The sequence below is a fragment of the Melanostigma gelatinosum genome (genome assembly GCF_949748355.1).
Source record: "Melanostigma gelatinosum genome assembly, chromosome: 5".
In the NCBI taxonomy this organism is placed as follows: Eukaryota; Metazoa; Chordata; class Actinopteri; order Perciformes; family Zoarcidae; genus Melanostigma; species Melanostigma gelatinosum.
The window spans coordinates 26,719,015-26,731,168 of NC_136638.1; the positions used below are offsets into that span (position 1 = coordinate 26,719,015).

The 12,154-nt window shown below is 45.9% G+C and overlaps 1 protein-coding gene across 1 annotated transcript in view; it reads left to right on the forward strand.

The window, feature by feature from the left end:
- The window catches only part of ppargc1b (peroxisome proliferator-activated receptor gamma, coactivator 1 beta), a gene marked incomplete at its 5' end in the record, with an annotated part of 76,784 nt that overhangs the window by 55,926 nt on the left and 8,704 nt on the right, over positions 1-12,154 (forward strand). The window contains 4 exons of the mRNA XM_079269234.1: positions 5,904-6,032; positions 8,865-9,897; positions 10,169-10,214; positions 12,001-12,065. Coding sequence (XP_079125360.1) covers positions 5,904-6,032; positions 8,865-9,897; positions 10,169-10,214; positions 12,001-12,065 — 1,273 coding nt within the window. The remainder of the gene's footprint in view (positions 1-5,903; positions 6,033-8,864; positions 9,898-10,168; positions 10,215-12,000; positions 12,066-12,154) is intronic.

The following is a 12,154-nucleotide window of genomic DNA, read 5'->3' on the forward strand; positions in this document are numbered from 1 at the left end:
TGTGTGTGTGTGTGTGTGTGTGTGTGTGTGTGTGTGTGTGCGTGTGCGTGTGCGTTGTAGTTCTGTATTTCTAAGGACCATGTGTCTTTCCGAGAATAGAAGGAGAGTGCCAAGTCCTGCAGGACTGAGGAGACATTGCAGATTCTTATTCAAAGAGTTGATGTAGGAATCAAATGTGTGCTTTGGCGGAATGATCAGAAGGCTTAGGTTAGGAGTATTTGTAATTTTCTTTTGCACAAGTTAAAATCAAACTCATGTAATAATGTTGTCATGTTCCCAGACTTTGGTGAGAACAAGCTGTGATAATTGATCGAAAAGATGGCCACAAAGCTACAAGATAGACTGTAACTTCTCCTTTAAAATCTGGATCAGGATTAAAAATCAGGATTAAAAGTCAGAAATCCTCACAAGTTTAGTTATCAAAACATGTATGTGCTCTTCCAGCACATGCTCAAGTTTGATGTGTTTGCTTGTTTTCACCCCCCCCCCCTCTCTCTCTCTCTCTCTCTCTCTCTCTCTCTCTCTCTCTCTCTCTCTCTCTCTCTCTCTCTCTCTCTCTCTCCCCCCCCTCTCTCTCTCTCTCTCTCTCTGTCTCTCTCTGGGCCCCTCCATCGTTTTCCCTGAACCAGACTTCCAGGGAAACAACAAACCTTGTTTTTCCCACTGACCCCCCTGTTATCATCTCCTCCAGAAACACACTGAACCTCCGTCTCACCACACGGGAACAACAAATTGCCGTATCCCTCCACACTGAATATCGTGCCCTACTTTCCGCCCTTCGGTTCAGTCTGCTGCCAGAAGAATGCAGCCGGCTCTGGAGCGTCATTGAAGCAGGAAGCTATTTCCCCGCGATAAATGACTTGTGATTACTGCTGTTATGCGGCCTTATTGCACTTGTCAAGATGACTTCATCCCGCTTCCTTAATTTGACTTACATTTCACAGCAAAAAGGGGGGGAGCTGCTCGCAGGTTGTTTTTTTCTTGTGCGCTCTGATTTAGCTTTAGTCTACAAAGATGCTGTTGTTTTGGAAGCCAGGCGTCACGCCGGATGGCTGAATACTTGAAAGCGCAAATACTCGCCGAAGCTGCGCCGCCATCAATCACACGGCGAGTCCTACGATTTAAAAAAGGTCTGTGGGCGAAGGTCGGAGGAGGTTTGTGAAGCTTCACAATGAAAGGTTGCATGTGGAGCAATAGTTCAGGTTCTAGGAGGTAAACTACGTGAACAGCAGGACTCAAAAGGGACCACCTCTTAAAGCTGCCACTAAACTGTCTGGGATCAATACATCGAAGCACTGGAGAAGCAAGAAGAACTTATTTTACTGAAGTTGTATGTGTAAGCCAAACATATGTAAGAATTAAGACTTGTTAGCCAGGCTGGCAGTGTTTCTGTCTGTCGGTCGGTCCGACACGTTGGTCCAGAAATACTTAAATAAGATGGATTTCTAGGATGTTTGGTATAAATGTCCCTGGTGGCCAGAGGATTAATTCTGCTGACTGTGGTGACTTTTCCTCATGTGTGGCTTCGAGTGAAACGTCTCACGTGTTGGATCGGTTTGCCATGAAAGTCGGTAGATATTCACGTTCATCTCAGGATGAATTGTGATGAATGTTGTGATCCCTTGACTTTTTTTATCGAACCATTAATACTTTGGTTTATGACCAAAGTGATGACATTCAGTAAGACCGGTGCACCGAGCTTCAAACATGGCTGTAGATTTTTATTGAACGTGTAAAAATATACTGCATACTTACATGAAGGAGCAGGTATCAAGTGTCATCGTATCTGACCCTTTATTTTTAAGACTGCACTACCAGTGCGGGAAGACTTACAGACTGGCAGAAAACAGGACCAGAGCAGAGGGCATTCCTCCCAAACCGGTGGAAACGATAATGACTTAAATGACCTGAGATAGTTCAGGAAGTGTGTGTGTGTGTGTGTGTGTGTGTGTGTGTGTGTGCCTTACACAACAGCAAACAGGACGCAGCGAGACGGAACTGGCTTTGTTGCTGCTGAATGCCATGGGAGGTATTGTGTTTGGTCCCAAAACAACGGGTCGGCGGTACCGAGAGGCCAAGGCGCCAGGTGCCATCGTCTTCGCTGCTGTGTTGCAATAACACGGTGCCCCCCCGACACATGACTGACCCGCCCTCGTCTTCACCTTGACGACTCCTTGGTTATCAGGCAACTTGTGTCAGAATAAGAGCGAGTGTAGGTCTGTTCATCAGTTACGTGTCCGTGCAGCGAGGAAGGGCCCTGAAGGTCGGTTCTGTTGGACGGTTGATGTTTTGCACCGAGGAGACGATCGTGATGGTTTCCAGCCCGCAGTTTAAAAAAAAGACCTTTTCTGTGAGTGACGGTGCTTCGTTTCCTCTCTATACTGAAGTAGACTTGATTAGGTTTACTGAGAACTCACTTCAGGTTCATAAATTCAGTTTCCAGCTTGATAGTAATTATAATTATAAGAATGCACTTCATTTTATTGCACTTTTCATATAAGAAGCGCAGCACAAAGTGCTTTACAATCATAGGAAGAATAAGATGTGGGACACGATTCATAAAATAAGATCACATACATAGAATGCATGCAATAAGATGGAATATAAAACTCACTTCATAATATTAAGATCCACATTTGCAGCATTTACATCAATAAACACTGCAGAAGCATCAAAGGGTCTCCATTCTCTTCCATTATGTTCGTTCCTTTTCTACATCAGTGGAGGTTTTAAGTTGAAACTGGAGAAGAAGAAAGTTGATGCAGTTACATTACTGGAAGAGTAGTTTCTGTTTTTAGCCAAAGTGTGTTTTTTCCTCCTTAAATATGAGCCAAATCTTCACCCTAAATGTTACAAAAGTGAAGATGGCAAACTGTGTGCTCCTCTCTGTGATCAGCTCTGCGTGTTAAATAGCAGAAATTCGTGCTGCGTTTCGTCGCTGCGGTAGCCTCTCATGGTGTATTCTCCAGAACTCTGTCACTCCAGCTTGTATTTCCTAAAATCCTGCAACAGTAGAGCTGCAACCGTCTCGTCCATCCCCCGACACACAGCGCTCAGTCAGCTGCTTAACTCTTAAGATCGTTTTAGAGTCGCTTGTCTGAAAAGCAACGTTTCAAAACTCTGAGTTTCTCCAGCAGTTCCAGGACCTCTGACAGAAAGCTGAATATTTCACGAAACCGAATATGAATCATGTTGTTCTGCATCACAGCTTTTCCGTTGTGTTTACTATCAGTGGCAAAAAATAGCAACCGAACATCCACTCACACAGAAAAAGCCTTGTGTAATAACATTATGCTGTTTACTCTGCTGAAGCAGCCAGATGTGTGTGTGTGTGTGTGTGTGTGTGTGTGTGTGTCCTATTTGTATCAGTTGAGTGGTTTGCTGTCACATGACTGCTGTCACTCATGTGCTCAGGACTAAGTGTTTCGCTGCCCTCTACTGGTGAGACAGGATACAGCATGGTGTGTGTGTGTGTGTGTGTGTGTGTGTGTGTGTGTGTGTGTGTGTGTGTGTGTGTGTGTGCCGCCACAGAACAAGGCCTGCATTGATGTTGCCAGTGGAGCTCTGGTCGGCGTCCAGAGTAGAGTGTTTGAGGGGCCTGAACGCTGGCGGTGGGTTCTTTCAGTGTTTCACACAGACACAGACCTTCAGCCTCCTCTTCACTCTCCTCAATGGGACTCTCAGAGGAGCATCATCGGGCGCTCTGAGCCAAGCTGGCATCGCCCAGTGAGGGCGGCATCAGTGACGCGGCCGATCGTCCTGCCGGTCCTTTGACCCAGATAGTATTCTGAGGTTACTGCCAGCTCTGTTTGGGGGTTACTGTTGGACTCATCACAGCATTACAGTAATAAACAAAGATAGTCGATAAACTACCATCCCTGGAGAGAATTATCTGTAAACAACCACTATTATAATCCATAAATCTCTTGTATCTGTTTCATAAAAATCTGTTTTACATTTACGTCTCATAGTTTGATTCAAGACTTTCGTCTCTATGTTTCACAGTACTTTACCGTAAACGTATGCCAACATAGAAAGTGGTTTTAAGAGCCTCTTTACGATATATATATAGACCCCCATATAAAGATGAACTAGAGGTTATTGAGTTCATATTCATCATAATGGCTTAATATATAACAAGGCTAAAATCCTGTGGAGCCAACATTAGCAGAGGATGTTAGCACATCTTAAACTAGCATTAGCACGTCTATGCTACGCTAGCTGCTGCAGGTAGACTGAATGTGAACACATGCTGCTTTTGCTTTTTAAAGACTACGACAGTGAATGAAGATCTTCCCGACTTTACAGGAACAGCGCTGTTCCTTCATCTCACTGTCTCCTGTCTCGATCTCCAGCTGAGGTGTTGGTTCACTTTTAGCTGCAGCTTCTATCTTCATCTTTTTAACTTGTTTTCAATGCTGAATCAGTTCAACATCCTGGATTTGTCCTTTAAACGCGTATTGTAGACCCTTCTGTCTGCTTCTCTCTGTTATTGCTTATTCATTTTTTCCAATATTTAAATAATATGTCAGCGAGTGCAGTTAGTGACAGTGTGGCTCTGTGGTTGCTCTGTCAGCTTAACGATGTGGCAGCGAACAGTCAATTATTTCTTATCCAAACAACAATGCAGGTGGATTCATAATTTAGAATTTCCCTCAATTTCATCGTAATAGCCAAATCATATGAAATAATTGTATTAATTCCCAGGAGGGATGGATTTGTAACACTCGGGCGACCACGGTCACTGCTTCCCGAGTGATGAGGGCCGCCAGAATGGCTTCCAGAGGATGTGTTGCATGAAGATAGCCCTCTGGGTTCAGGGCCCCCTTTGCTGTAAATCACTTTGGGAAGCCCCGGTACATCCTCCCGCTCCAATCCTCGACTCCTATCACATCTGTATTTTCTACACCGTCGTCTTCTGGAGCAAACGCTGCACAGCTTAGTGGGGGGATTTTCTCCCTAAGCTGATTTATATCAGCTGATAGCCCTGTCATGAAGCCAGCCACTGGAATAAATGGATGAATCGACAGATGAAAAAAGAAAAGCAATGAAAGGATAGCGGGGGAGGAGCGGTTGTGTTGATATCTCTAGGTAGGAGTCGAGAGGGGGATTGTTCTGTTTCCTCTCTGTGTACTAACCGTGGCTTCCTGTTTGATCAGAAGGAAGGAGAGTATGGAAAGATGAAAGATACAACATTAAGGATGATGGATGGAGAGAAGGACATGTAGACGAAGATGGTTGTCAAAGGTCAGAGATGGAGAGAATAGATGAAGTGGGAAAGGGGGACTGCATCAAAGATTTATGGATCAAAACGGAAAGAAAAGGAAGCTGAAAGACTGGACAAGGATTCAAGGAAAGGAAGCAAGGATGGAGATAGGTGGAGGAGAAAAGAGGGGGAGGAAAGGCAGGTGGAGACGGTGGGATGGAAAAAGGGGGAGGAAGTGACCACGGAGGGAATGATAGATAGGACGGTTAGGATGGAGAACAAATTGAGGAGCAGAAGTCATATTCTATGTTATTATAGAGAGAGAAGTGGCTGAATCCAGCTCTTTAATGGGAAATGTGAACGTGTCATGTAGTTGTCAGCTGTAGTGATAAATGTACAGTATCATAACCTCATGGCCTCCTCTGCACATTATTCCCTTGTACAAACATCCATCTGCAGGGAGTTAACAGCTGACAGAATATAGATTAAAAATTGAAATGCGAGGGCCGGAGTTTGGAAGATCTCCCACTTTCTGTCCACGTTTGGTCCTCGCATAAAGACATCATTACAGGAAGCAAAATACCCACATCCTGTCTCTGTCATTTCAAAATAAATCCCAATGTGCTAAATGTGTTTGATGCTAGTTTTGCAAAGCGCAGCCTAACTGGTTTCTCCCGCCCCTCTTTCTCCTCACCAGCTGAAGAAGCTCCTGCTGACTCCTCCCAACGTGCCCGCCGCCGCCGTCGACGCACACAAAGACCGAGTCCACGGCCATCGCTATACCAACAGAAGCCTGCACCTCCGGCCGACTCGACCCCTGGTCAAGGTGAGGCGCCAATCGCTGTAAATACCTGTTGTTTAAAGGTAGATTTGGCTGGTTTAATACGTGGCATGATTTAAAACTCTCCCTCGGCCTTGGATTTGTTTTGGGGGGGGGGGCGAGTTAAGGCAGAAGTAATTCCCTGGCGTCTGCACTTATTTGTTTTGCAGGCCCTTCTGCCTTTGATTGTGAATCATTCCAACGCTGTCCGTTTAAAGAGTGTGAGGAGATGAAGTGCAGTAACTGGATGTTCCGATGCTTGAAACGACCGGCGTTTTCTCTCTTGTGCTGAATGAAAATAATGGATGCTCTCTCTCTCTCAGAAGCAAAGATGGAGGTCGAGTGACATGCGAGGGGGAAGTGTTGAGATGGATGGTGTACCGTACAAAGTGTCCCGTGTACAACCGTCATTTCCTTCGACCATAATCTTGCCTGAAGTTAACCATCAGTAAACTGTTGCAGATTAGAAAACACTGATATGATTCATAAAGAGGCAAATGGGAAAATCACTGTCTTATGTTGATGTTTATTGGAGCAGCTGGATGTTTTTTTTCCTCCATAGCTGTGTGTGTGTGTGTGTCAGTTTTGTTAAGATGTCCTCAGCATCAATCCCACATGAAGTAATTGTTATTACACAAGCTGTCTGGGGAGAGTTTTAATCACAGGTTTAATTATTGTGGAACTGCTGAAAAACTGGCAGTTCAGTGTCTGCGGTGCAACGATGATAGCCATCGGTATTGGCCTTTGAGAACTGGTGTTGGATGAAGCTGACAGGTCTTGGATCATCATCATACATCATTCACAGGAGCAGGAATAAAACAGCATCATCTTCCAAAGTCTAGCCAGCAACAGCTTTTTTTTTTTTTTTCAAATGAAAGATTTAATTTTAGACTCAAAACTCTTCAACCTTCAGCTGCTGCCGATGATAGATGTGGATGATAGATTTACAACGGCTCCTGCTGTGTGACGTCGCAGTAATTGGATCGCCGCGAGCATTGTGCTTCGAGCGGTCGTTGATTACAGCACCAGTCGTTTGTCTTGCACGAGCGTCAAAAAAAAACGTGGCGAAGCGTCAGGCAGCCCTCTGCTGTGGCTCAAGCAAGGAGGAGAAAAACAATACCCACAGGGTGCAGGGCGGGATGAGCCACGCCTGTATCCAGCAGGTAACCTCCCAACCTGTGTGTGTGTGTGTGTGTGTGTCTGAGTAGTGGTGGCTTTGCTGTGGCAGATGGCGGGAGTATTGACTGACAGGGCAAGAGGGCAACGGTGAATCATAGTCTCGCTCTCTCAGTGTGAGCAATGTGGAATCAGCCATTGTCGTGAACGAACACACTGCTTCGTGGTCAGTGCTCCTGTATCAAGGGCAGGAAATTGAAGACGCAGCATTTGTTCACGAGTCTGTTTTTGTTTTGTTGTTCTTGTGCTCTGGACGGTGTGATGAGATATTTCCAGCACAGCGACAGTGTTTATGGAAGACCCGTTTTTTTTCATTCAAACATCATAAAATCAGTCAAATGTTCCAATGTTCCGAAGTCTTAATTATCATATTCATATCACTTTTTGACGACATACTATGTTATGACATTCTTTAGGCATTTCTATGAAACTATAATATGACTTTTTAGTTAATACGTTTTTTTATGACATGCTGTACTATAACATGATGAAAAAAACATAGTAGGCCATATGAATACCATAAATAGTCATAATATAGCATGTAATAAAATGTCATTTAAAAACATGCAACACTATATTATGTCATGAGGAATTCATATTATAGTATGTCTTAAAAATATCATGAAAAAGTCATGTATGTCGTAAAGATATCATGAAAGATATAGTACACCATGTCGTGAAATGTTCATGAAAAACATCATGGTATAGTGTCGTAAAAAGTCATTTTATAGTACGTCGTGGACAATGTGGCTAAAACGACATCCTACAGTTTCTTGTCAACATATATTTGTTGAAGTAACAGTATATACTATATAGTATGTCGTCAAACTGGCATGAAATATGTCATACTCCAGTATATCATGGAAAATATCATCAAAAAGTCACTTATAGCCATTCAAATAGTTTAGTATGACATTGAATGAAGTGTTTCAAGTTATTTTTATCACATGCAACAACTACAGTGAAGCCGTTTTTCAAAATGAACGTCTTAGATTTCACACTCACTCACAACAAAGCCCGTTAATATATATCCATAAAAGAATAGTTTAATCAGGAACATAGGGGACTCTAACACGTTCAATAATTCAATCCTAAAGTATAGGGATGAAATATAACGCATATAAAGCACAATAGTGAGACATATCTTTGTAAAGGTGTGTAATTGCAGCATGAATAAACTTTAATACAAACAGCAATGTAGGCGATGTGTGATGAGAAGTCCGATTGTGACGGCAGCGGGCAGAAGAGGTTGTGTCTCTGGTGATCGCATCACTCGGGTCCTCTGTCCCGATGATGTTCTTTGCAGCCTCACAGCTGAGGGCGATGCAGCCGCTTACTGTCCTCTTCACCTGTGGAAGTAGCACAGACTCGTTGTAGAAGCTGCTCGTCCTGCAGGAATTATTAGGAGAGAAACCTTTGGCCAACGTTGCCCTCAAAGATTTCTTCTTCTTTTTTTTAAAGTCACTTTCTGAAGGAGTTTGATAGAAAATGAAACATTTGGTATAAATATCAAGTTTGGGTCTCAGGTCCTCAGAGTCTCGTTTGTACAGTTAATGTGTGTTGGTATGTGACTGCAATGGCAACATTTTGCAGACTGAGGGCTGAATGTTTGAGGAAAGAGGCTCACGCTGGTGTTCGTGTTTGTGTGTCTCCACCCTTCAGACCGACCTCCGTCAGGAGAGGAAGCCCCGAGCGGTGCGTCCCGCGGGCCGCCTGTGCACCGAGCTCCACCGCCACCTCACCACGGCCCGGGACTCGGGGGACACTCCGGCCCCGGACACGGAGGAGGACGAAGAGGAGGACGAGGACAGCGAGTCGGAGGAGGATGAAGAGGAGGAAGAAGAAGAAGAGGAGGAGTCTTCCAGCAGCGAGGTGGAGGGCGTGGCGGTCGTGTCCACGGCCCTCGCTGAGCCGGCCAAGCCTCAGTTCAGCTCGGAGAAAGAAATGCACTCGGTGGTGGAGCTGATCACGTACATGCACACCTACTGCCTGCCCACACGCAAGCAGCAGGGCTGGGAGCGGAAGGACCGCGAGGCCGCGAGGCCTCGGGCCCGACCCGAGCCCTCCCGCCCGGCCGCCACAAGCTCTCACAGCAGAGTGGTCTTGGTGGGTACTCCCAGGACTAGCGGGGGCTTCGCTGGGACAGGCGTCGGCGCCCCCAGGAGGCTCCCCTTTGCGAGGCGAAGGGAGATGAAGGCCAACTCCCTTCTCCGTGAGCTCCTGCAGCAGAGCAGCTCTTTCGACGTGAGCATGCCTTACAGACTGCACAGCCCTCCCTACTCCCACTCTCACAGCCCCAGCGGAGTCTCCGCTCCCTCTGCCCCGGCCAGGTCAGCCCCGGCCTACACCCCCAGCTCCACCGCCCCAAAGCCAGAGCTGCGTAAAGACTCCTCCTCCCTTGAGAGGAGAAGCCGCTCCTCCGAAGCGCCGCAAAGCCCAGAGGAGACGGAGGAGGGCGGCGGCTCCTTCTCGGTCCGGCGCTCGCGACGCCTCGCCTCCTTCCCCAGCCGCTTCGCCAAGAGGCTGCGGCCTGGACGGGCGAGGGAAGGGGAGAGGAAGGACAGGGAGGAGAGGGAGGAGGGACGAGCAGGGGTCAAACTCCCGCTGACACAAGCGGGACGGGGGAGGACGACGGAGACGAGGCCGGAGCAGCGAACGCCGAGCGATGAGCCGGCCAAACCCTGCTGCCACAACGGTGAGATGGACAGGAAGGACACTGCCCATCATTCTCAACTACATTACAGCGACCAACATCACATGTTATTCCAACTGGAATCCACATCTCATAGAAACTATTCAAGTTCATTTATAAGTCACATAATGTAGCTCGTCTGCCTCACCATTAGGTTCAGAACATGAGATCCAGAACACGCAGACACACGTTCATACAACTCTGGTAAGAATGGCAGAGACGCATGGATCTGACGTGGTGCGTGGTTGTAACTGGCTTCTTATTCTGATTGCAGGGAAGAGAGCCTGCCTCTGTCTGACTCTCACCCCCAAGTCCACAGGGTGAGTTTCTCCACGTGGAGCACACACAGCAGCAGCTTTGCAGAAAGATCTCCATCAGTTATGCAGCAGCGAGTCCTCCTGAGATGAATGTCCTGGTCCTCCGACTGAACTTCCAGTTGTTAATGATGCTACATGGTGCTATCAGATCAACTATCTACTGGTTCATATCCAACTATTTATTAAAAGCGTACAGTCAGAAGCTACATGTAAGATATCCAACGATGTAATTCTAACCAAATAATCAAAATGACTCATTCAAAGTGCATTAGTCATAACTATTAATCCAAAAACTCCACTTCTAATGTTAATTTATGCTAAAATGTTGCAGTGCTTATTTCCAGAAATCGCCATCTTCTTCTTCTTCTTTATATTAAAAATTAAATAAAAGCGGCAGTGGCCTCTGTGGAGCAGACCGGTGGAAGACGGATGCCTCCCGGGAGGTCCTGCAATGAGAGAAGCATACAGTATGATGTCGTTATAATGAAGTGTTAGCCCTGGGCCTTCATGTAAAACTGCTTCTTAAAGTTCATAATGCTAAATATTTGTACTTCACAAACCATTCCAGACCGGAGGAAACATCTTGTTAATGGCCGCAGCAGCAGCTTGTCGGTTGGGTTCATATTGGATCTGATGAATGTGGTTTAGTCTACCTTAAGGTGTAACGTAAAGAACTTATGATCTATTTCTCATCTAGATTCTGGGAACTTTACGTGGGATATATTAACTTAAAACGTGAGCTTGTTTCCCTCCAGATCATATATTTCAAGCAGGATATACAACATGACTGTATTGTCCAAGTCCTGGTATTTGTAAGCACTCAATGCACAACAGGGCTGGGCTCTTTTTCCAGGTACCGTTCCCCCACTTAGAGTCTGATGTAAACTCCAAATGGACTCAATGGGAGCTGCTGTTACAGTCAGTGCTTCACAATGTGGCAGAGGTCCACAACTCATACATTTTCTCTTCCGAGTGTGGAGTGATTTGTTGTTGGCAGGGAGGAAGAGCCTCGCAAACTAACCACCGTATTCACATTCAGCATTCCAAAGTTTGACGGGACTAAATAGGTCGGATCGTGCATGTCGAGGCACCGTCAGACGCAAACGTGTCCCCTGAAAAGTCAGTGTTCTTCGCAGTCACGTCATGTATAATCTCGTGGGACTGTGTAATATTTTAAAACAAAGATTAACGGAGTTCAGAGATTTTTCATTCCAAAATCCCGAATGATCTGGACCTCTGGCTGCTCAGACTTCAACCTGAGAGCCCTCACTGCTCCTACTTCTACAAATGAAGCTCCCCGCCCACCCAGCCTGGCATCCGTCCATCCTCTAAATTAATCTGTCTTCTGAAGCGCTCACCAAAAAAAAAGAAAAGAGTTTTGTTTTTTATTTTAATATGTATGTTCCTCCGCGGACGGTAATATCCCGCCCGAAGCCAATCCACTCGGGACCGCTTCTTTCTTTCATGGCGACTGGAGAAACAGAAACAGACGGCCAGAAATAGAAAAGAAGAAGAAGAAGAATAGGGGAGAGGACAGACGAGTACATATGGCTGTTGCGATAAGAAATGAGGAGTGCCGAGAAATGGCATCAGCGTTTACAGACAGAAACATCATTCAAATTCAGCAGACGTCGGCTGAAAGGAGCTTTCACTGAGAGACGTTTCAGGCTGTTATTGGATTGCTTTTGACTTATTTGTTTGGAAAAAATACAACATATTCCAACATGACACAGCACTCTCTAATTTCTCTCTCTCTCTCCTTTGATCGCTGCCATCTCTTCACCACCAGAGAGTCCCAGTACAGCACCAAGCCCTTCGAGCAGACGCTCGGCGTGGATCTGTGCGGAACGGCAGGTAAACACCTCGCGCTTACTGCTGATGTCGACAGGTTACGGCTCTAAAGATACAGTCGCATGGGATATGGAGCTGGAGCCAGCAGCCTG